General features: G+C 52.4%; 6 protein-coding genes across 6 annotated transcripts; 2 read left to right on the top strand and 4 right to left on the bottom strand.

Annotated features, from left to right (window-relative positions):
* Positions 1-620: 620 nt before the first annotated feature.
* Positions 621-5441, bottom strand: SODALDRAFT_357011 (hypothetical protein; the record flags this gene model as incomplete). The annotated part of the gene is made up of 11 exons (XM_028613959.1): positions 621-667; positions 732-1026; positions 1123-1164; positions 3973-4068; positions 4156-4210; positions 4308-4488; positions 4603-4677; positions 4864-5050; positions 5137-5182; positions 5248-5308; positions 5375-5441. 11 exons carry the CDS (start codon positions 5439-5441, stop codon positions 621-623), a joined length of 1152 nt encoding a protein of 383 aa, XP_028468795.1.
* Positions 5442-8301: 2860 nt separating this feature from the next.
* On the bottom strand, positions 8302-10149 carry SODALDRAFT_270650 (hypothetical protein; the record flags this gene model as incomplete). Its single annotated transcript, XM_028607723.1, has 4 exons — positions 8302-9038; positions 9319-9546; positions 9628-9792; positions 10065-10149. The coding sequence occupies 4 exons, from the start codon at positions 10147-10149 to the stop codon at positions 8302-8304; spliced, it is 1215 nt and encodes a 404-aa protein (XP_028468796.1).
* Positions 10150-10298: 149 nt separating this feature from the next.
* SODALDRAFT_357015 (hypothetical protein) lies at positions 10299-11242 on the top strand (the record flags this gene model as incomplete). Its single annotated transcript, XM_028613960.1, has 6 exons — positions 10299-10466; positions 10566-10659; positions 10695-10774; positions 10857-10912; positions 11041-11105; positions 11187-11242. 6 exons carry the CDS (start codon positions 10299-10301, stop codon positions 11240-11242), a joined length of 519 nt encoding a protein of 172 aa, XP_028468797.1.
* Positions 11243-15028: 3786 nt separating this feature from the next.
* SODALDRAFT_357018 (hypothetical protein) lies at positions 15029-15350 on the top strand (the record flags this gene model as incomplete). The annotated part of the gene is made up of 2 exons (XM_028613961.1): positions 15029-15063; positions 15131-15350. 2 exons carry the CDS (start codon positions 15029-15031, stop codon positions 15348-15350), a joined length of 255 nt encoding a protein of 84 aa, XP_028468798.1.
* A 93-nt stretch (positions 15351-15443) lies between these two features.
* Positions 15444-16853, bottom strand: SODALDRAFT_338520 (solute carrier family 35 member F1; the record flags this gene model as incomplete). The annotated part of the gene is made up of 2 exons (XM_028612785.1): positions 15444-16661; positions 16761-16853. 2 exons carry the CDS (start codon positions 16851-16853, stop codon positions 15444-15446), a joined length of 1311 nt encoding a protein of 436 aa, XP_028468799.1.
* A 1339-nt stretch (positions 16854-18192) lies between these two features.
* On the bottom strand, positions 18193-20803 carry SODALDRAFT_322223 (hypothetical protein; the record flags this gene model as incomplete). The annotated part of the gene is made up of 2 exons (XM_028609699.1): positions 18193-20665; positions 20760-20803. 2 exons carry the CDS (start codon positions 20801-20803, stop codon positions 18193-18195), a joined length of 2517 nt encoding a protein of 838 aa, XP_028468800.1.
* Between the last annotated feature and the right edge of the window lie 2148 nt (positions 20804-22951).

Here is a 22951-nt window from a genome sequence, read left to right on the forward strand (position 1 = left end):
GCTGCGGAAACAAGAAGGGCCAGAAGTCAACGTGGGTTGAAGCCGGGCTACTGACAGCGTCGGGAAACGCTGCAGAGGAGTTCGGGAGGGGAATCGACCACGACGAAGCCGGGTGCGCCGTCGACGCTGTCGTCAGGGGGTTTGTCGGTGTGGCGATGGCAGGGGAGGTCTTTGGCGAAGACTGAGCCCAAGGGCCTGGTGCGTGATAATTATGTGCCTGGTCTGCCGTGGTCCCTTGGCTTGCCATGGAGCGACCCTAGCTCAGCTTATGAGCGGGCCCAAGCTCGACGCCGGTGAAGAGGCAAATTGTCTATTGTAAGAGGAGAGGTTTCGGATGCAGCGAAGGCCGATGGGAAGACTTTCGAGATCGGCCAAGTCGTCCTGAACCGCAGCAAGTGCCTCGTCGAGGACGAAAGGCAGATGAGACAGAAACGACAGAGCCGAAAATGAGGATATTTACGAACCGTAAAGTCGCCACTTCTCAACCGTAATGACAGACGAGGTCGTCGAATGGTATGAAGCTGATTTTATCTTCTCGTGCGAAGTGCCACCACACCCGCGAAGAGCAAGCGAGATAGAGCCGAGTAGGCTAGGCTTGAGTCAGGCCGTCGACGGAACAGCTAAAGCGAGAGGGCCTCGATGGTCAAGATGGGGGAGCCTCGATTGGCTTGGGGTTGTCTTTCGTGGCAGCAGATATCCGTCCAGCGAATTCGGTCGATGAAGGGGTGTACGTTTTTTCTCTATAGGTGTCTTGGTCGGTCGACGGCGAGTTGAATGTTGCGGAAAAGAGAAGCGGCGGGACGGTCGGTTGTAGAGCGGAAAGGGGAGGCAAGTGGAGAAAGGGTTAGATCGGAGGACATTGGCCCCCCGGGAGGGACTAGACTGGAACAGGGGGGAGGGCCACGAAGATGTGGACCGTGGACCGTGACCGCGAAATCTATGACGACCGGGGTTGAATTGAGAGGAACGGATCTCGACGTGGCTTCGGACGCCAGACGACGCAAACGAAACGAGCGTCGGGGTTCGCTGACAACAGGATTGTAGAGAATACCAGTGATGTTGATGTGTATGCAAATCCAGGAGTAAGGAGGAGGAGTTTCAAGCCAAAGCGCGCGGCTTCACCCAGTCAACAACTCCAGCGACAGTAGTCGAGACAAGGACAGACTCAAGCAGAGAGGCAGTGGCAGCCGCACAAAAATTACGGGTATAGCATATGCGCGCTTGTGATAGGCAGGGGAAAGAAGAAGGAAGTGATAGAAGAAAAAAAGAGTGGGTGGAGACGTGTAAGGGAGTACAGTTGTATACCAGACAACGAAGGGAAAGAAGGGGGGAGCAGATTATGCCAAGTATATAAAGGCTAAGGCAGTTGCTATACGCAGATAGAAGGAAAGAGAGACAAGAGCGGTTCAAGGGCAAGTGTTGAATGGTGGGAGGGGATCGTCAAGAATGCTAAATAGGCAAGATCGTGATGTTCGTGCAGGCAAAATGCAGGTGAATGCGTGTGTTAAGGCACACAATGGTCCACAGTTTTGTTAGAACAAGTGAGAGGGAACAGAAAGATTATAGACAGGGAACAAAATGTATCGGGGTATGTCTCCTTTTCGGTTCCCAAGTTTGGCTCTCGAGATGAGTGCAGCGATCTAGTTCGTGGTGGTTAAAGGCTTCGTAGGTAGAAAAGAAGATGATGGAAGAAAGAAAAAAAAAAAAAGGCACCCACGAAGCAATAAGGTACAAGGTACGAAGTACACGAGGTGCTACTAACCGTTTCCTGGTTATTGGAGGGACAGGAACGATGGAGAATGGTGGATGGTGGGATAGAATAGGGAGGTACTAATGGACAATGGGGGCTAACCTGTGTGTAGGTACCTTATGTTTTGTGGTGTGGATGATGTTTCTGCGTGTAGGTTGTACGGAGTACTTTGTACTCCCATATATGTGGGCAAATGTGTGGTCATGACAGCACAACACGGAGTCTTTTCATACCTTCCTTAAGGTACCTTACCTAAGGTAGGCAGTAGGTAATATGTATGTCATACCACCTCAGTAAGTACTCCGTGACTAAACATACCTAAGTAAAGGACCTGAATTGAGCAAAATGCTCGTCTAATTACCCCTGTAGGTTATTAGGAATAGACTAATTAGCACCCGGACTAATAGGTAGATAAGTGGTTTAGGCCCTGTTCGATATCGCTTATAATCTAGCGGAAAGCTACTAAGATATAAGGGAAATATATAAAAATACTAAGCTAATAATAAAAGAACCCCTTTCATATAGTATTTTTAGTATAACTGAATGTTTTATATATTCCTCTATTATACAAGTTTTATACTAAGCAGGGGTGTCTCTTAGTATTTTTTATCTATAAGACTCTACCTAGTATTCTACGGAATTAGATTAATATTCTCCTAAGGAATATTTTACTTATTATATAAAAGGTTATATTAAGGGCATAGGCTAGCGTTAAAATAGCGTCTTAGCTACGTTTATATATTTTATAAAAACTTTAGTAGTTTTCCGCTAGCTTATAAGCGATATCGAACAGGCCTTATTAGCCGGAGGGGGAAAGGGTCTATTCACCAAGCATAAAAATAGCCAGACATCTTGAAGACATAGACCCTTGCCCTTGGATCAAACATCGCTTTATTTCGGTACAAAGTCAAGGCACTCTGACATGGCACAGAACCATGGAATCATTTGCTCAGGACTACCTTATATAATTAGGTACTCCGCGTCCGTACTTTGGGTATCTACCACCCGTAGTAGTGCTTACATAAGGCAGCCAAATCGGCCTGCCCGTTTTGTTCCCGCAGCATCCTCCATCCCGCCATCCAACCACATCCACATCTATCAAAATCAAACAGCCACGTATACGAAGTACACCTCTTACAAGATTAGAAACGTTAGCGCGTATACAACGCAATATGACTGGCTAGGGATAACAGGAGACCACTGCGAGCGTGAGTACTTCCAGAGACATATAAACTCTTAGTATTTCCAAGTCCCTATATCTACACCAAACGCTATTCTCGCCACCATCACTATATCACTTCACCGCTATCACCACCATCACCACTATCACCACCATAATCGCTATCACCGCTATCACCGCTATCACTAACCTATATCTTCGTAATATATCTCAGTAACCCGATACAGGCCAGCAGAAATCGTATAAATCAAAGCTCTAAGGTCTCCTAGTAATAGCCTCCCTCTCTAAGCAGCGTGCGTAGCTCCCCCTACTAATGCACTCGAAAGGTGGTAATAGCTTCAATTACCAGGTACCTGCGTCCTGATCGTCATAGGCCTTTGTACCTGCCTATACAAAATAGGTGGGAAAATACAGATCGGAGTACAATCTAATAAGCGATCGAGATAGGGAGCAAAGTCTCGAGCTAACGCTTCTAACCTGGCAGAGGTATACTTACATACGAAAATTACCTCCCGGTCCTCCACAATATCCCTCCTACATAAGACGGGACGAGGACCCCTTTTTTCGGAATCGTAAGCACCGGGTGGAACTACATATGCGAAAGCAAAAATAACGGAAAACAAGAGGGTGGGGGAAAAAAGACGCCATAACTCTACTTTTCGTATAGTAAAAAGCGTGGTTTTGCTTTTTACCCAGTGTATTAAGGCCTTTTGGTGCTGCATCTCAATGACGAAGACTACCTTAATTAGCAGTGCGCCACTTTGATTCATCCGCCAATAAGGTAAGGTACCTGAGTTATGAACTACCTTAAGGTACCGTTACGATTGTTTCAGTCGATACTCCGTAGTTAATCCGTACTGAGTACCCCATACAAGATCCAGTTACGAGGCACCCGTGGCATTGTAATTAGTACCTAGGTAATTAAGGTAAGGTACTCGATACACTCTTCATGAGGTACCTAGGACAGAGTATCGAGAAATTTCCGTGATCATGAAGGACATTACCTTAGTACCTTACCTTATTAATGGACTGGTGTGTGGACCTCAGAAGTCCCAACGTGATTTGCCTCACCCCAGCACCACCACTCTTCCTTCAACTTCCCATCTCCATTTATTAGGCAGGTCCATCCCGAAACAGGCTGAAATGCCTCGTTCGAGGTAGCCCGGCGGCTACTGTTTAATTACTTACTCGATACACGTACTTTCCTTCTTCCTATTCATCCTACTTTCCCCGCCCCCGGGTTCTTGGCTTCTCGAAGTCGACTCCCAAGTGCCAGGGGTCTTGCCTTGCCGACGTCAAGTCCATGTCGACATCCTAAAAGGACATGGACGACATGCACGTACCCGATGCGACTCGACTTGAATAATCAAGCATCACCTTGGGAGTTTGAATTCCAAGTCATCAAGGGTGCTTTCACCGAGTAGTCCCGGAATTTCCCCAGCCATCTCCCTCATGGTCCTCCCATGATGTTTGCTTCGGCTCTCTACTCTCATATATGCTTCCCTTGCTTCTCTCTTTTCGGGTATCAGCTCCGAGCACATGCTAGACCACTGGTGTCCTGACTGGCAAGCCACCTCAGTTTACAATAGGGCCACCATTCTTGTCAATGGGATCGTCCCCCATTATGAGGCCGATCCGGCTTGCCCAGTACTTCGTACGAAGTAGTTTTCACCGAGCTTGTCGTCTGAGGTTAAGACGCAGGCGAATGGCCTCCCAACCGCAAAGGGAATGGACAAATGCAAGGGGGCTGGTCTTAGTGTTGATCAACCGCCGCAAACCCTTTCTCAACTCCGTTCGACTCGAGAAACCCGTTTGTCTTACTTGGTAAGAAAGGTGGCAGTAGCTAACAGGCAGTTCGACGCAAGTCCGATACTACTCCGTACCTACCGGCATACCTAAGGTAGGTAGCGAAGCGTTGCCGGCAAGTCAAAACCGGCCTCCGCGTCTGCCGGCAAGTCTGCCAGCCCGACCTCCGAGGCAGGATAGATCGGAGGAGTGGCGTACAGAAAGCGGATCCGCGGGGCTGGAATGGGATCGACGAGGCCTTCCCGCCCTTCAGCAGCCCCCGTCTCCCGCTCCAACCTTAACTTAACACTAGGAATCCCGCCACGAACCTCCGCCTTTAGCAATGCAAAGCACCCAAAACAGATCGATCAGAACAAGCAACAGAGCGGGAGGCCGCGCATTTGAGGCTTCACGATCTCACTTGATATTGGGACCGGTGGAACTCTTCAACGACGCACATTACGAGGCTGGGCAGCGTACGCTGTCAGCAGAAATACGTTTAATCGAGGCTATTGGCGCCCCTGAGTCTCACTTCGGCCGTCGGAACCAACGTATCTTCGATTTTCTTTGGGAAGCGATCTCATTGCTATGCTCTGCAGTGCCATTGTGCTTTAATTATGTAGGCGCTGTTGTGTCGACGGGATTTTCTTCCCATGCACCAACCAGGAGTGACGGAGACAGGTCGTCCGCGCCGTTCCGCAATGTCGGGCCAGTGCGCCGCGCCATCGTCCGTCCGTTCCTGTGTTCGATTCCAATACGAAGATTCGTACAGAGTATGTACGGAGTAATTACCCCAGGTCGGCTTCACCCATATCGCCAATGACACCTTCCCCGACGTTCATCTCATCTCACGCACAGGAACTTGCCCCGTCGCCAATGTACATGTAATTATATTCAAAGGCTTCTTCCAGGCTGTTCGGGCGTTGGCCCTCTGGTGGAAGAACGACCCCCGTCGAAGTTCCAACGCCAATGAACGTGTCGACGACGAGACATTACAGAGTACTGAACCAAGTAGCCCGCCCAACCCTCTGGACAAGAGCAAGGCTGTTAATTATCAACCAGTCGTACGGGTACCACTAGGTTGAACCTCGGAGGCCACAGCATCAAATGGAGTATCAGACCGCATTCGCCAAAATTCACGGTATGTACCAACACAACCCACCCTGGGGACTCAGCCAATCGGGTATCAAACGTTGTGATCCCATCCCATCCCCCGCGAGGATGGCTCCGCGCCGCTTTTAGGGGGACCCGTCCCCCCTAAAAGCGCCATGTCTTCGCCCATCATGATGACTGTTTGTGCCAGGGCTCCATGTGATGACCTGTTTGCCGTCTTGGTTCGTTCCTCGCAGTGTAATTGGACAACGTGCGACGTTCGTTAGGCCCAGGAATGGGCTTACATCGTATTTCATTGCGTCTAGGAACTCGGTCCGTCTGTAGTGGAACAGGAGAACCGGACCATCCTCGTTTCTTTCCCCCTTTGCATGGTGTGCACGTTGGCGGGCAATGATCAAGAAAGTGCAGGACAGCGGACAGGGACGGTGTGTTCGTGGCGTCAGGGGTTCGGGGGCTTCCAAGGCGTTCAGTTCGATAAAGGGATGACAAAGATGTTTACTAAAAGCCATCGCAGAAGATGAGACTTGGCAGCGAAGCGGCTTTGCCAGCGGGATGGTGTCAATATTGCACGTGAAGCTGGCCCGATTTTACTTGGAGTTCTTTGTCGTCTTCGTCCTTTTCTTCACTTGTAGCAGGGCAGATAGGTGCATCAAAGCCTGGCGATAGGACCGCGAAAGAGTCCCCGTCCTAGCCCAAGAATCATCCCCAATAAGCGACCCATCCCGTGACATGGAATAAAACAGGTAGGCCAGTTCCAGCTTCGGCCCAAAAAGACTCCCTTCCTCCGCTGACTAGCGTGATCTATGAACCCGAGTACTGGGAAACCAGATCAACCTAGAACCTGGAAGCTCGCTTCGAGAAGCATTCAAAGGAAGAGGGGGCAGGGATGTGTGATGGTGTGAGGATGGTGAGGGACAGTGGCCCAGCTGACCGAAGCTAGGAGTTAGAAGCTAGGAGTTAGGAGCTTGGAGCTAGAAGCCAGCAAGGCGACCGGCCAGCTAGTCCGAGACATTGCATGCATCCTGGTCCAAAGATGGAGACGAAGGAGCAGGGAAAAAGAAACGAGGAACGAGGGTAAATTCAAACAGCCTCACAGTACCAACCCCAACAGGTTAGGTGATTCGACTACCTGCAGAGAGTAGCTGGCAGGAAGTCGTCGTTCTTGTTAGTGTTGTTGTCATCAACTCCCAACCCGACTTCACCAAACGCAAATCTAGAAAGAAATCCAGCAATGTTTCGGATGCGTCGCGAAAGACTAAGAGTAAGAGATGAGAAGGGCGTTATTATTACCAGATCGAGTGCAAGGAGCCCAAACCAAACCACATGGCGAGTGAAGGGCCGGAGATTCTCCAAGAGACAACCCCATCTACTAAAACCCCAAGACCATACAAGCTCCCCCCGAGGACGCGCATTACATTCCATGAAAGACAAGAAATAGAAAAGAATTATCGCCCAACAAAGAAAAAAAGACCAACCCCTCGCGCCGATGACCCCTCCCCACCATTGTTTTTTGTAGATTTATTTCGCATCCATGTCCCGAAAACACCACCTTGCGCACAATGGGCGATGCTTCGTCATGTAAACCGTTGGTCTCCGTTGCAAACCCCGTCCCCAACCTGATCTGATAACAAGAAAGCGAAAGGGGGGGGGGGAGGGCGAGAAAGAAGCAAGAAAACCCCTCAAGAACCTGACACCAAGCAAACCCGTTTCGTGCAAACTTGGCGTGAGAGCTGGCTGTCCTTCGGAGGCATGTTAGCTTTCCACGCCAGAGGCTCCGGTTTCCTCTGCTCCCCACGCCCCTCGCCCTTTTGTTTTTTCCTTTCCCAACAAACGGCCGGCCCGGTGACCAACAAACAAAGAGAGCAACATCGCCAAGCTGACCCCAGAAACCCCAGTCCAGTCCATTCAACACGAGCCCAGAAGATGGTGGTATCCTGAATCGCAACCGTTGACACAACAGAACCCCACGCCTTCCACCCCAAAGAAAAAGCCCCATTTTTTGAGCGAGATGCATCCGTTCCTTTCCCCCCGATGAGAGACATGTTCCGACTCCAAAGCTTGCAGAATGCGATTCCCTTCCGTCGTAAGAAAAAGAAAAAAAAAAGAAAGGAAAAAGTAACACCTTCGCCCCGATACCCGAGCAGAACCTCGGGGGTTTTTTTTCTTCAAACTTTCCCTCGGTATCCATATATATCGGAGGTGTCTGCAACCGCGACCAAGGAAATGCCATGTGACAACAAAAGACCCCAGACCGCCGGTATCACGCCAATGGTTGACAATACCCTTCCTTTCCCTGTCGTACGCCAGATCCAGAACTTGGACGACAGCTCATCAGTACCCCATGCGCCTTTCCCTCTCTTTACGCGATGAAACAGAACGCGGGTACAAGCCCGGATGCATCAGTATTAACACCCCGTAGCAGCTCGATATCCGTTACTGTCGTTTTTCTTCTTTCATATCAATTCTTTCCGAGCTAACCCCACACACTGGCGGAGGTTGCGCTGCTCAAGCCCGATGCCTGAGGGCCCCAGACATCATTACCGCGGCCCCAGCCGCCAGGTGACGCCAGCGGGGTGGTAGACCTCTTGGAGGCTCCCGAGGAAGCCGCTCCAGGCGTACCAGAAGGCCGGGTGCCAATCGGGGCAACGGTGGCGTTATGCTGCGGGGCTTTGGAGCCGGCCGGCACGTCTTGCCTAGGGGGGGACCCGCTGGGCGAGGAGGAGCTGGAGGTGCGAGCCGCGGCCTGGCTGACCGCCGATTCAAAAGCCGTTTTGTTGGCAGCGTTCGGCTGAGGACTGGACGTGCTGCCGGTCCGGGATCCCTGTTCCATGCCTGAGCCGGGCATAGAGCCAGTCACGGTCTCAGGCCCAGAAACGGACGCGTTGGCGTCCTGATGAGCCGGGGCGGGGCCACCGCGGTGATCCTGGTTCATGGGGGACTGGTTGCGCAGGTTGGCGGCGTCGTTGGGGGGAGGCAGGCCGCTGCGGAAAGGACCAGACCCTTCGAAGGCCATCGGCGAAGCCCCACGAAGGCTAGAGGGGCCGCTACGGGCGAGGGAACCAGTGCGGACAATGCCGGTTTCATCGACATAACCTCCCTTCTCGGCAAACAGGCCCTCTCCGTACAACGCGCTGCGTTGACGGGCAATAAGTTCACGGGTCTCCTCTTCGGACATATGCTTGTTCCCGTAGTTCATGTCGGAAAGGACAGCTACACGAAGAGGAGAGTTAGCATGTCTGTCCCATGTCAAGTTGAAGAAGCAACTGCGAGATTACGAAGACAGGGGGGTGGAATCAAATCCCCCGTGGAAGAAAAGGGGGGGAAAACATATTGTCGACAGCCGCCGATACCGGTAGGGAAGAGGTCAATCCTGCTCCCCAAGGGATTCAATCAAAATCCCTCGGCCACAATTATCTATTTTTTTTTGGGTTGGGCGATTTGCCATCTGAATGCGTTGTGCGCATGCACTATACAGTTGAGGGAGGCCTACTTCTTTGATACTGCTGCTCCGTGTGGAGGTTGCGCAGCTCTCGCTCCCTTTGAGCCGCCATCCTCCTCTTGGCCTGCATCATCTGCTCTGCCTCGCTGGAGCCGCGGGAGGGCTGGTGACGTTGAGAAGCGTAGAAGTTTTGAAGGTTCGCGTTGGGATGGGCGCGGGGGTCTTCGAACTGGTTGATCGAGTGCGGTCGGGAACCGGGGCCGACGGGCATACGACCGTCTGTACGGGGAGCAAAACACCCTGTCAGCTGGTGCAATTTTTTTCCGCGGAACTGCCCGCTCTACGCGGGGGTCGACTTACTATAGTCCAGCGACTTCCTGCCGGGGCCGGGGCCGGGGCCCATTCGGGGCCCGGGCGAAGAGTACTCACGCCGAGGGGGAAGTCCAAAAGACTTGCCGCTCTTGGCTAGGGTTTCATAGGCACGGTCAACCTCTGTAGGTCTAGCAGTTAGTGTCCGAGCCACATCTACGGTATGTTTGTCAGCTGTTTGTTTGTGTCTAGCGCCGCGCGACTGGGCCGACGCGGCAAAGGGGTCGCACTCCGGCTCGCAAAGCGCAAATGCGCGGTCCAAATTCAATCCAACATACCCTCGAACTGATAAAAGAAGGCGAAGTCATCCTGGGGGGTCGGTCCGCTAGATCCTGTTCGAGGCAACGGCAAGGTCAGTGCTTTGCCCCCGAGGAATATATGTTTCTGTCTCGCCCAGACTGCCGCCATCGATTATGGGCCCGACTCACCACCGCGCACAGGTGTCTGGTGATCCCAGTTGTTTTGTCCCGGGGTAGGGCTGGACCACTGTGCGTTGTTCTCGTAATAGGACATTATTGAATGCTGTCAAATCGATGTGCAGGGTTTTCAAGAGACGGTTCGGTTCGCGTCAGGACGATGACTGAGAGCGTCGGGTGAGATTCGAGGTTTTAAAGGTTCCTCTAGAGAAGCGAGTCAGCGAGGAGAGGTTCGGTGGACGGTGGATGGCCCAGAACAAGAGAGCGGTGCAAAGGCGGAAGGAAGTTTGGCTCGAAGAAGTCGAGAAGAGCGTCCCGCGCCTGCATATCGGACGCGATACGACCGGGATTGCCGTGAAGCTCGAGATGTTGAGAATTGAGGATAATAACGCACCGGAAGTCGACAAGAACTTTGTTCGAATTCAACTGGCTTTCTTTCTTTTTTTTTTCTTTCTTTTTTTCGAGTAAAGGTCACGACGGGGTATCACAAAGCGTCGCGTGTCGTGACCTAAGACGTGGAATATGCGGACCAAGGGGACCAGTCGTAAATGGAAACAGACGAGTGGTGCGCTGAAAATCCGGTCAACCTGCACCAAGCTGTTGCCCTGTAGCCGATCTGACGAGCCGCCTCTTTTCAACTAGTCGCAGGCTACTTTCAACTTCTCTCCTTGCTCGACAGTGAGAGATCGGGAGATTCCAACGCAGATTCGGAAGAGAAGCGGGTACGGTAATAGGAGATGGTAGGAAGGGAGGGGGGAGAAAAAGGGGGGATACGGAAAAAGGAGGGCGAAGAGGCAATGGCAGGCCGGAGACGTGGTGTTTGTTCGGGCCGGGAGCAAGGCGACGAGATTGGGGGGAACGTGGAAGATTAAGGCCAGAAGGGAAAAAAAAAAAAAAAAAAAAAACCGGAGGCACCCAGCGGGAAAGGAGAAGGGGGGAACGGCGCGGATACTGGGTCGCCTAGGGGGCCCCCCAGGTGTCTTGGTAGCGACAAGGGGGTGTGTATCCAGGTGAAGGAAGAAGTGGAGGGTGACTTCCTCCTTCGCCTTCGAGGTATGGGCACTGTACTTGGTACATGGGACAGTGTTGGAGAAACTCGGCAAACACATCAGGGCCAAGACCCTTCTTAACCAGACAACGATGTACCCGGGAAGTCACGACGAAAGCACTTCGAGATGGGACGAGACTGAAGAGGACCGAGGACTCTGTTAAGGTAATTATTAGGTAGGTAAAGCTTTATATTCCAGGTTCGTATATGATGCCCTCGAATAAGGCACGGAGAGTTCGACCCGAGTACGATGAGAGTGCGATGTATGTATGACCATACACGTCCTAATAATAAATGACCCAACAGAGGAAAAAAAGATGGTGAGGTACCTTATGTACAATCTACATATAAAACCGAATGAAGTGGAGAAACAAGCTGGTTGGATATTTCAATTTGTTACCTTACAGAAGTCGTGGGGGTTAAAATAAGGGAAGGAAAAATGACGATGTGCTGCTCGTTCAGATGACCAAGCCTTTCAGACTGGACGGTCCTATCCGTAGATTACTACTCGATAGGGCTTGAATATAAGGAGCGATTTGTCTTTGAGCGATGTCCATGATGACTCTCCCCAAGGTAGTCGACAACGCCAGGTGTCTGAGTCGTTCGCACCAGACGGGCCGTGCGCTTCACCTCGCGAGTTCCTACGTTTTGGGGGACGAGGCAAAAGGGGGAGAAACATGGTATTCCGATGTCGTGTTTTATGAAGATGTAACCAATTTGGATGGGTCAGAAGGGGGGAATCTGCCAAAAAAAAAAAATTCTCTCCCTCACATATCGCCTCTGAGGCATCAAAATCGGGTATATGTACTCGTGCGTCCCAAAGGTACGACATCAGCTGCTTGGGTCGCGAATGACGGTGGTATCAAGGACATGGAACGGGACCATTCGGAGGTATGGACAGTACGAAGAAGATAATATGGTGGGGAAGAGATGTGATGGTGTTCTCTTCTCTGTCCGTATTCGTCGGCTGAAAGGACTTGGAGGGGGGGGGGGGGGGGGGGGGGGGGGGGGGGGGGGGGGGGGGGGGAGCGGCGATTAATGTGTGAGACGATGAGAGATGCTTCATGTGTGTCACCTTGTCCTTTTCACGTACCGGTACCTACCTTAGGTACTCATATGGCAAAGTACTGGACGTGATACAAAAGGGACAAAAACGGACGGAAACACGTACAGAAGAAGTCGAGGAGAGCTCGCGGAATTGGACAAACGTTCAACGGAGACGATGGTAAAGTTGACAACCGCTCAACGGGGACGGGAAGGCCAACTAATAAGGTAGCTGTTTATTAACGATCTTGGGGCTTGATGTAATGATGTAACGGGCCGCCACAATGGCTTGTCCAAAAGTGGGTGTAATCGAGCCCGGGAAACGGGATGGTCTACAAAGGTATAATAAAGGAGTACGAAGTACGGCTATCCGTTGTTTCTCGAACAGTAAAGTAATTTGACACGACCAGGAAGCTTTACCACGCATCGCCAGCAGCAACAGTAGGTACTCGGGACTCCGTCGTACGTCGTGCTGCGAGGTCTCTAATATAGGTAGGTACCGAGCGGTATACATGCATAACGAACTACTTCGGACGTACCTACTTCATACCTACAATGTACATACAGTCACGTAGCGGAACCCATCAGGGCGGGTACTGCCTATTTACAACGTAGTGTAGAATCATTTCGTAGAAGTCGGCCTGGTAGACCCTTTCCGGGAATAGGGCGAATTTCTCGAAGGGAGATGAGATTGGACTAAAGTCGTGGGTTCAAGGCACCTTAGCGGGGCGGCCAGAGTCCCACGCGCCAGATAAAATTGAGATGCGTATCCGCACTGTGTCCTAGGTAACGTCTTAGGCCTTTCACCGTATTTTTATAGACAACGCCCTTATTCCGGACCAGCAGGCTTTCTTCCACCTCTTCCGCTGCCGCCCCAAATGCTCTAGCAAGAGGCCAAGGACAGAAACTATGCATAACCTGCTTAAAACGCTCGAAGCACGTGTCCGGAGATATCGGGAATATTCGACTAAGTGGGGGGCACCGTTGAATTACATAGTAAAGGACTTCCTCGTGCTATCCTTGTTCTCCTTACTCCCGTCCTCCCCCGTGGTCTCCACTCAGGAAGTCGCCAAGAAGAGAGCGCGGTGATAGCTCCTTTTCTAGCCCGCGCCGCACAGTGCGCGCTTTGATACCTGGTCGCACTAACGCTTGATCAGACACTAGCAAAGTACAGTAAACGGGGCTCTCGACACAGTATACCTTACAGTTTAAGATTCATCCCGGGTACTTCGTATATACAACGTAAGTCAATTTCCTGTCGCCAGCAATCTCAACAATTATCTCCGGCCCCTTTTCACCCGAAAGATACCCCTTGCCTACGAAATAACCACTGCCTATCCGTACTTCGTCCAAGATTACGTCCAAGATTCATGTCATCACCAGCAGGCTTCGAGAAGGTATGGAGACAAGATCGTTTATGCCTCCGAAAGAGACAAAGGTCAACCGTTTAACCGTCCGTCAACGCTGTCTGTGGATGAACCCCTTCTTTAAGCTCGGACGACTTCACTTCCCCACTCTTGTCCCAGTTGAACATGGACACAATGGGTATTGTACCTTTACCCTACCTACCTTATTTCAGTGCAGTCAGTGTACCTAGTGTACGTGTTGTACGAAGTACTTCGACCATTGCACCCTGAGCATGTTGTTACGAAGTACAAATACGCTTATTAGCTAAGGTATTGTATTCCGTATTCCGCACCATGTGATGGGGAAATATCCCGACAGGATTAGCAAGCTCGGGCACCCGAGGACGAACCGAATCGCCTGACGCCAAGCCAGGTATCCAGTTTATTGCCCTCCGGACATTAATCACGAAGTACCTTACCCTACCTTAACTTATTTATGGTACGAGGAGCGATACTTTATCAGGTAACCCAAATATTATATCGAGCAACCACCCAACCCGACGTTTCATGGCTTATTTCCTCAATGAAGTGACTGAGCGCATCGAGTATGGAGCACCACGAAGTAGGTAGCTACGGGAGTTCTTCCTGTCGTCGCCACCGGGACTAACTGCCTTGTGGCGTCCCGTGGCCCAAGTTGCTGGCGCCACCTCCCATTCGGTGACTGGTCGACGCATTTATTTCGACTTGACTTGCCCCCAATCCCACACATCAACAAAGCCTCTTGACATCACATCGCCTCCTTACCTCCAGCAGTGTCCTAAACAGGCAGCCCGGTAACGCAACAAATACCAGCAGGGCAGCTCTTATGCCACTGAAGCTGCGTAGCACTCACACAACTCACACACCTGCCGAGTTGGCGCCTAGCTCTCACTGGTCACGCCGAAGACCTGACATGGGGAGATGACGCTGTGTGGCGCGCTGCACATGCGCCTGAGGCCTGAGGCGGTGGTTTATAGGTACGTTGTAAGATACTTTCTGCTCCAAATCCAATGTTGGGAACCTGGAAGTAATTTAATTACATCTCGAGATGTGCTGGTTACCTTTCTTTTGCTTACCCCGGATAATTTTCGACTCTATTCCAGGTTGTTTTCTGCCTTGTCATGTCGCGCAGAACAACCCCCACTACCTAGTACCTAGACCTAGGTATGGACGGACGAATATGGAAGTACTTTTTGTTTCAACCTGTACGTACGAGCCGCAGAACACTGTGCCATGGAGTTACACACAGCGATGGTGCATAAGTACGCTGTAGAAACGTCCAAAAACACAGAGTACCTACCTAGGTAATAAGGTGCCTAGGTACGTAAGGTAGGTACCTACAGTACATCTCGTACTCGTACATAAGGTATCTAGGTACTACTGGACACGCGAATACGGACAGTTAGAAGAACGTCCCAAATCCTTAGCTTTAAGCAGTCGATCGAAGCTAACATATCAAAGACTCTATTCTCTATGGTTCCCTATTAGTCCGTGTTGCGATGTTGTCCTGTCACGCATGGTTCGGCGTTGTCGGGTAGTCGAATATATCCTCACAACAGCTAGAAAAGGAAATGTCATTGTCCTGACATCTTGAGAAGTAGAAAATGGCCCGCGTCGGACACATCCAAAGATACCGATTGTCCTTTTCTCCCAACCTTCACGACATCACCTAGACAACCAATCCCGCCACCTTCCACCTTCCACCCCCCTCTCCCACCCTACACTGCGATGGAGACCACAGGCCAAAGCCCAACAGCACTTGAAAAGCCTCCTGTCATCCAGCCGAGAGCCTCAAACCCTTCCACGACGTCCACAACATGACCCCCGTCGGGTAAAAAAAACAAACCGACAAGCAGTTCTTCCCCGTCAGGGTCTCCCTCCGACTTGCCCCCCCCCCCCCGGCTATTGCTGCCGTTACTGCTGCTGCGCCACAGCAGGCACGCTCCCCCCCTCAAGATCCTCCTCCGCGAGAGCCTGCTGCTTACGAGCAGCCTGGATAGCCTTAAGCTTCGCGGTGCCAAACCCAGCCACGCCGGCCTCCTGGTTCTCGCCCAGCCACGGCTTCTTCGACTCGCCCAGCACGCCGCCGGCGAGGAAATAGACGGCAAGGCCCAGCAGGATGAGGACGAAGGCGACCGGGTAGAGGAAGTGCACGGCGTAGCCGAACACATGGATCCCGATCACGACGCCCCAGAAATTGGCCGTCAGGAGCGAGATGTTGTAGAACGCCGCCGACGCGAGCCGCAGCACCAGCGGCACCACCGAGTAGAACAGGCTGAGGCACAGCGTGAAGCCGACGAGGTAGCCCACCACGGGCCCCGTCCAGACGGCCTGCTGGATCGACGCGCGGTCGAAGATGGCCGCCTGCACCGCGAGGATGCAGCTGCCCCACAGCGCCATGAACGAGAGCACCTCCGGCACGGGCCGCTTCGACACGAGGAACTCCTCGAACGTGTTGGTCAGCCCGTAGCAGGTGGCACCCAGGAGCGCGAAGAGGTCGCCCCGGAGCCGGTCGGCCGCCGCGTTCCCGCTGGCCCCCGTGATGTGGTCCGACGCGATCAGGAGGCCCATGCCGCCGCAGCAGACCAGGATGCCGACGATCTGGAAGGGCCGGTAGCGCACGCGGAGCAGGAGGAACGAGAGGATCACCACCACCACGATGGCCCAGAAGTTGATGAGCTGCGCCGAGAGGATGTTGGTGTACCGGTAGGCCAGCACGGTGAAGTAGTTGCCCTGCACGTCGAGGAAGGAGAGGATGAAGTACTTCCACCCGTCGCGGACGAGGGCGCGCACCCACGCGCGGGGGCCGAGCCGGTACAGCGCGATGGGCCACCAGATGATTAGGAGGAGGATGTAGGTGAAGATGCTCTGGAAGGCCGGGATGTTGGTCCCGTTCTCGGCCAGGAAGGAGGAGAAGGTGTTGGTGGAGGTGATGCAGAGGGCGAGGACCTGGCCCAGCACCAGGACGATGTAGAAGTCCACGGTGGTGAAGTAGGACCACCAGTTGGCCTTCTTCACCTCCAGCGCCTGGAAACCCCGGTTCACAAGCTCCGACTCCGATGACGACTGCTGCTGCTGCTGCGTTTCCCCTGGCTCGGTGGGTTGATCTCGGTTCCGGTCCTGCTCCTGCTCCTGGCCTGGCCTATTCTCGGAGATCACGGAGCCCCGGCGGCCCTGCGTGTTTGTCGGGTCCGAGTCCGAGTCGCCGTCCGGGACGAGGGCCGGATGAACAAGAGTGGTGGTCGCGTCCTCGGCAAGGCTCTTGGAGTCGCCCAAGGGAGGAGCCGCGTCATGGCTGATGTCGTTATTCGGTTTGACGGTCATGTTTTAGGTTCCGTTGTCTCGGAGTTGTCGAACTGTGACCTCGAGTGAGACGATTGTTACCGTCCGTTCTAGTCGTATAACTGCCTTATGTTTCTATCCTTGATCCGAGGAAACTTGAAGAATCCCTCATACAATAGACAGTCCCGACAATCAACTGGCAGTGGGTAAGTTAGCCATGAAGCTCCCCAAGGGAGCACATCTATCCATACCCTTAATGATCTGCGTGAAACCAACGTATTCTCTGTAAGAGGGCGCTTCTGACGTCTCTATTTCCACTTTGACAATGCTTGAAAGTTCCAAATTCGAAAAGCACCGCCGCAGAGAAGAAATAAGAAATGCGTAAAATAAAAAGCTTTAAAAATAGGTGAAGTAAGTCTTTCTTCCGTCCCCCCAGAAAGCAAGCGCAAAGACTTGAAAGTCGCTTGCCGGTCGTCCTTATCCCCCGCGACGCAGGCGCATGGATCTATGCGCCCGCGAGTATGTAGAAGTGCAGATGCCTCCAAGGATGCAACGCGACATAGACAAGGCGCTATGCGGCGCAAGCTATCGTGAGATGGTCAAGTTGAGAGAAGCGTCCGAGCAAAAGCTTGCGCGAAAGAGCGACCCGCTGAGTCGAGAGCTAACAGGCTGGTGATTTTGCTGTCGAAGAACCGGTTCAAGTTGAGATGTATCCTAGGCGACTGACTGACGATGACGCCCAAAAGACGTGAGAGAAAGAATATTGACGGATAGCAGTAAACCGAGATTAGAGGAGTTGTAGGTCGAAAGGCTCGGCAGGTGAGAGAGGGGGAAAAGCGAAAAGCGAAAAAAGGTCGTCTCCAAAATCTCGGTCGTGGCGTGGGGGTTACGAAGCATTAGCGCGTCTTCCCAGTGGGCTACAGCGGGCGAGGAACCCCTGGAAACAGTCCCAAAGCCGGCGGATCCCGACACGCTAAGAACCAGTTTATATAAGGTACTGTATCCGTAATCCCTTATGCAGATCTCTAGCGCCAACCAGCCAATAATAACCGGTGTTTGTTCTCGTCACAATCATGCCCGCTGCGGAAACTCGCTGTACACGTAAATTCATCCTTTCTCCGCTAAAACCCAATCAACCGCCTCCGCCTTATACTACTACGGGTATCTTGGTATCAAGTATCCCCCATGTATCCCCCATCTATGTGTACATACGTGTGTGTGCAGACGCTATTAATATTGCCTGTCCTCATATTCCAAGTCATGCTGAGACCAGTGGTAACGATGCCTCTCCGAATCAAAGGGGGACAACTAATCAAAAAGAAGGCACAAATAAGAAACAGAACACTGAAGCCCCTGGCTTCGTTGCGACGCCATCGTAGTCTCATATAAAGCCCGCTCGGAACTCATCAGGCATTCCTGTGGGCGCCCGAAGCCCGTGGTGAGGTGGCAGAGCTTGTTGCACTGGCGAGCCCGCATCCTTGCGCCTTGCCTCTCGCCCATAAGGCGGTGTCCGCGCCCGCTCCGTCAGGTATCCATCTTCCGACCATTGAGGTGGCGCAGCCCAATGGCTCTTCCCACTCCCACCGGGGAACCCCCCGAGCCCTGGGCTCGCAAAAGGAGTCCCGGCAAAGAGGCCGGGTGACCCGGGCACGCTGCCGCTAGGAGTGCCTGTGCCCGTCCCCGTGCCCGTGCCTGTACCCGTGCCCGTGCCTGTGCCGCTGCCCCCCACGCCTCCCGCGCCAGCGACGTCGGCCCCGGCAGCGCCGACGCCATTTTCGGGAAGGGGCCAGTTTGGAGTCGACCGGCCCGGACTCGCTTTCGCAACCGCTGGGGCCCGGCCAGTGTCGGCAGCCAGAGGTGTCGGGGCCCGCCGGGGGGAAGAGAAGACATTTCGATCATCCCAAACCGGGAAATGGTACGGTGGCCCTTGATGGGACGGCGACGGCTGTTCCTCAGACGCATGCGGTCGTGGCGGCGCCGAAGGAGGCACTGTATTGAGCCGTGGTGGTGGCGGCGCGCGTCGCTTGCCCGGCGACAACCCACGACTGCGCTCTCCGAATCCGCGCTCCCCGTCCGATGGCGGCGCGGCACCGATAGTGGGTCGCCGACGGCCCTGCATATTAAAGTCTTGAGGCCCTTTGGAAGGGTGGCTCGGGTCAATGTTGGGATGCGGTTCAGGGGCGGCACGTGCCAGAGGCGGCGGATTGACATCCACCGCCGAGACAGCAGACACGTCGTCAGAGACACCTTCGGAAAATTCGGCAGGTCGTCGAGGACGCCAGTCGGCACCTGGCGTCGGGGTTCCCCCGCGCGGCGGGTTATGGTATGCCTCTGTCAACGACGGTGGCGTCGGACTCGGCGAAGGTACCAAGGGGGAACCACGGTGTGGTCGGCTGTCGAGGAGTGCCGGGGACGGCCTTCGCGTCGCGGGTGATCCGTGCATGGGACCACGAACCCCGTGAGGTGGGGATGATATTGACGGTGATCCCGCGGACCTTTCAGGTCGCATATCCCGACTCTCCAGAGCTGGGGCGTGACCAGGTGACCCCGGAGGTACATAAGCGCGGAATTCGCGATTCTTCGCCGTCGTTGTAGGACTTGGCAATCCCTGGGGTACATATGGACGGAACTCGTGGCGGTTGTCAAGCGCTGGCGGTGGCGGACGGCGAGCATTTCTAAGTGGAGGACTTCCATTGCTACTTGGGTTTGCCCACTGCTGCGTACCCCCGCCGTGGTGGCTGCCGGGTTTTTTAACATCCAACGATAAACTTCGTCTGCGCGGGGCGTTCAATGTGAGCGTGTCACGTTTCGCGGCAACGTTCTGGATAACAGCTCCGCCCGCCCCCTCCCACTCCTCACTTGTTCGGGGTGCGGAGCCGGTCGGTGACGGCAACGACGACGTCGGCGCCTTAGATGTAGTTCCGCGAAGTGGCTGGTTTGCACCTGCCGTGAAATGTGTTGGTCCGCTCGCTGGCTTGGCGTCCATGTCGAACCTCATCGTGGATCCCATCGGCGGCCTATCTACCGGCACATTATCCATGGATAATGGGGGAGAAGGATAGGCGGCCACCGGCTCCCGAGAGTCGTTTTGCTCGCTTCGTCGGGCAAGCTGAGGGTTCTCCTCGTCGTATGACGCTGGATGTGAATCCTGGTCCGGTTTGCGTGGCCTCAGAGGTTCGGGCACCAGAGGATCCATGTCGGGCACATGTGGCTGAGTCGCCTCCAGTTGCTGAGAAGCAGTGCCGAGTGGCTTGAGGTCGAACTTGAACTGGCTCAGCGGACTAGCGGGGACTTGGGGAGGCGCCGGATCCAGACGCAACGGTGTCGGTGCGGGTCTGGCGCCGGTGGCGGTCGACGGCCGAGACGGAGCTGGAGTGTAACCGCGGCAGAAGTGGACGTCTAATGGATTCACCCACTGTTTCCTTGACGAGCTAGAACCAGCCGACCCGGGCCTATCCATATCGGGGGCGCCAGGTATGCGGGTGAGATGAGGCGGCTGCAGGGGACCCGACGTGCTGTTGTTCCAGCGAGAGTGCATATTATTGTCCGAGGCAAAATGTCTCAAGTTTCTCAAAGATGCGTTGCCGAGGCTGGGCTGCGTGGCGTGCAGTATGAGAGCAGGACCGGCAGTGAGGTCAACCATGCTGGTGCTGGAGGACGCGGCTGGATTCATGTAAGGGGCCCGGGGGCGAGCGGAGCGAAGAGAGGCGGCTGTATCGGGGCGAGGGATGGAGAAAGGGTCGTCGAGGAGGTTGTGCTTGTTGAGAGTCGTCCCAAAGTACAAGCTGTCATTGCGGGTGTTCTGTTCGTTCTTCTTCCCCTGCGTGGGGTTTTCTCCGGCCGCGGCGGCTTTCCTGTGTGGACAAAGCCGCAAGGTCAGTTGGTGATCACGAGTTACGGAAGAGGAGCCTGCGGCGAGAATGCGAAGGGCAGATCAGGAGGCCATACTTCTTCTTATCACCCCCTAGCTTCAAGCCAAAAAAGGACACCATAGCGGCAGAATTTGGCCGGGGAATTCGGCACGGGTTTGATTTCGAATGCGATGCGCATAAACCCCGTGGTGAAGCTCAGTTACGCCGGGCGGGCTCACGAAGGGCGAAGGAAGATGCCTCTTCCTGGGGCGAATGCGAAAGTGAAGAGCCGATCCGACCTCTCCTGACAAGAAGCAGAGGTATCGGGCCGCGTGTGGAGAACGCTGTGGAGATACGGCAGAACTCGCGTGAGAGGTAGACAGAGACAAAGACCGATAGACAGTCCAACAAGAGAAGAGAAGACGGGACCAGCACAGGGGCTTTTCAGGCCGCGAGGCCCATGTCTCTGTCTCTCGTGTATCGCGTGGGTGGTCGATTCTTCTGAGTGTCGGTCGAGTCGTCCGGGGGAGGGCGGAAGAAAAAGAAGAAGCTAGAAAGGAAAGAAAAGAAGGAAAAGACGAGAAAAAAATAGAATGAAAAATAGAAGGAAAAAAGCTTGAGCAAGACCAAGTAAGAAGTAATGGATTGCTGGTAATGGAACTCCTGAAGGGTAGATCCAGGGGACTTCCTCAGACTAGTCTTCCTCGAAAAGTATGGTGGGAAAGTTGCACGTTGCTGAGTTCTTGGGCGCCGTATCCGTACAGTGGTATGGCGTCGTTGACGGTGCCGTTCCGTCCCCTCGGGCCTTAGGCTCCTCTTAAGGTCCTGCGACTCGGTCGAGTTCCAGGTCTTCTCTGTGCCAAGCAACAAGCAGCGGGTCAAAACAGTGAGACGCTCTGTTTTGGCCAGCCCTGAGGCGAGACAAACCAAACAGAAGATAAAATAAATAAATAAACGGTGAAGAGGCGGCGTTTGTTTGGTCTGAAATCACGGGATTCGATTTCTCGAAAGGGGATAGTGGGCAGATCAAGAGTAGAGCAGGGTGGAATATGTTAAGACTGGTCGATCGTAGCTTGTCGGTAATGCTGTTCGTTTGCTGGAGGAGGTATTCGAAGTAGATAAACGAAGAGACCCCCCAACACGCATCAGGGTGCGAGTTGAAAAGACTGGATAAAGGAGGGATAGATTGGTAAAAACAGAAGGTGGTTGTAGATAAACTGATATTAAAGCCTGTGGCTAAGCTGATAGTTGGTGTGGGGCGAAGTGGGGCGGTATATTAACCTGATAGTTGCTGTGGGGTATGGCCTATACGGGTTATATAATATGCGTGTGTGCCTTAAATAAGTATTAGGCGTTAATAGAGGGGTAAATAGAGAGGGGTAATATAGCGAAGATAGTAATAAATAGATAGAATAAGAGGAAACGATTAAGAAACGATTCGGAAATAGTTCTAGAGGATATTAAAATCTATTCGATATAGAGTATAATCCGCTATTCGACGATCGTGGTGAGCTTTAGGAGTTAGAGGATCTTCCTAAACTAAATATTCAGGAAGATAAATTTTATAATAATAGATTTCTTAAGAATAAGAATCTACGACTATATCTCTATAGACTTAATCCTAATCGACGACCTAGTAATATTAATATCTAAAGGTATTAGATTCCGGAGGTATATATATTCTTTATTATCCTTTAAAGATATAATTACTTACCTTAGTTAGATTCGCCCCGAAACTAATAATAAACTATTTCTTATCTCTATATCTACTTATAGTAATAGTAGACTTACGCTAGACTCTTAATTTATAGAAGTCTATAAGATCCTATATATAATTAGGATACCCGAGTTTCCTTAAACATTAGAAAACGGCTTAGCTACTTTTATCTTAATAGATACTTTAAGTAACGATAAAAAAAAGGCACCTTAGAAAGTCGTAAGTTATTTTTATTCTTTTTATATATAGTCTTATTTTCTACTAATATACTCTTTTTTAGGTTTAGTATAATATTACCCGGAAATATCTAGGTTTTTTAACTACGAGCGTAGTACTTAAAGATACTCCGGTTTACCGCTATATATATACGTGTTAAGGCGGTAAAGCTTATAAATATCTCCCACGATAAGAATTTTTTACTATTCCGTGGTAACTCCGTAACTATTAAGGAGAATTATTAGGCGAAGAGAGGAAGTAAAAGAATTTACTATACGGAAAAGGGCGTTTAAGTAAGTAAAACGTATTAGGATATTTTAAGCTTAATACTAATATCGTTTTAAATAGGCTCGGGT

This window comes from Sodiomyces alkalinus (genome assembly GCF_003711515.1).
Source record: "Sodiomyces alkalinus F11 unplaced genomic scaffold SODALscaffold_2, whole genome shotgun sequence".
Taxonomy (NCBI): Eukaryota; Fungi; Ascomycota; class Sordariomycetes; order Glomerellales; family Plectosphaerellaceae; genus Sodiomyces; species Sodiomyces alkalinus.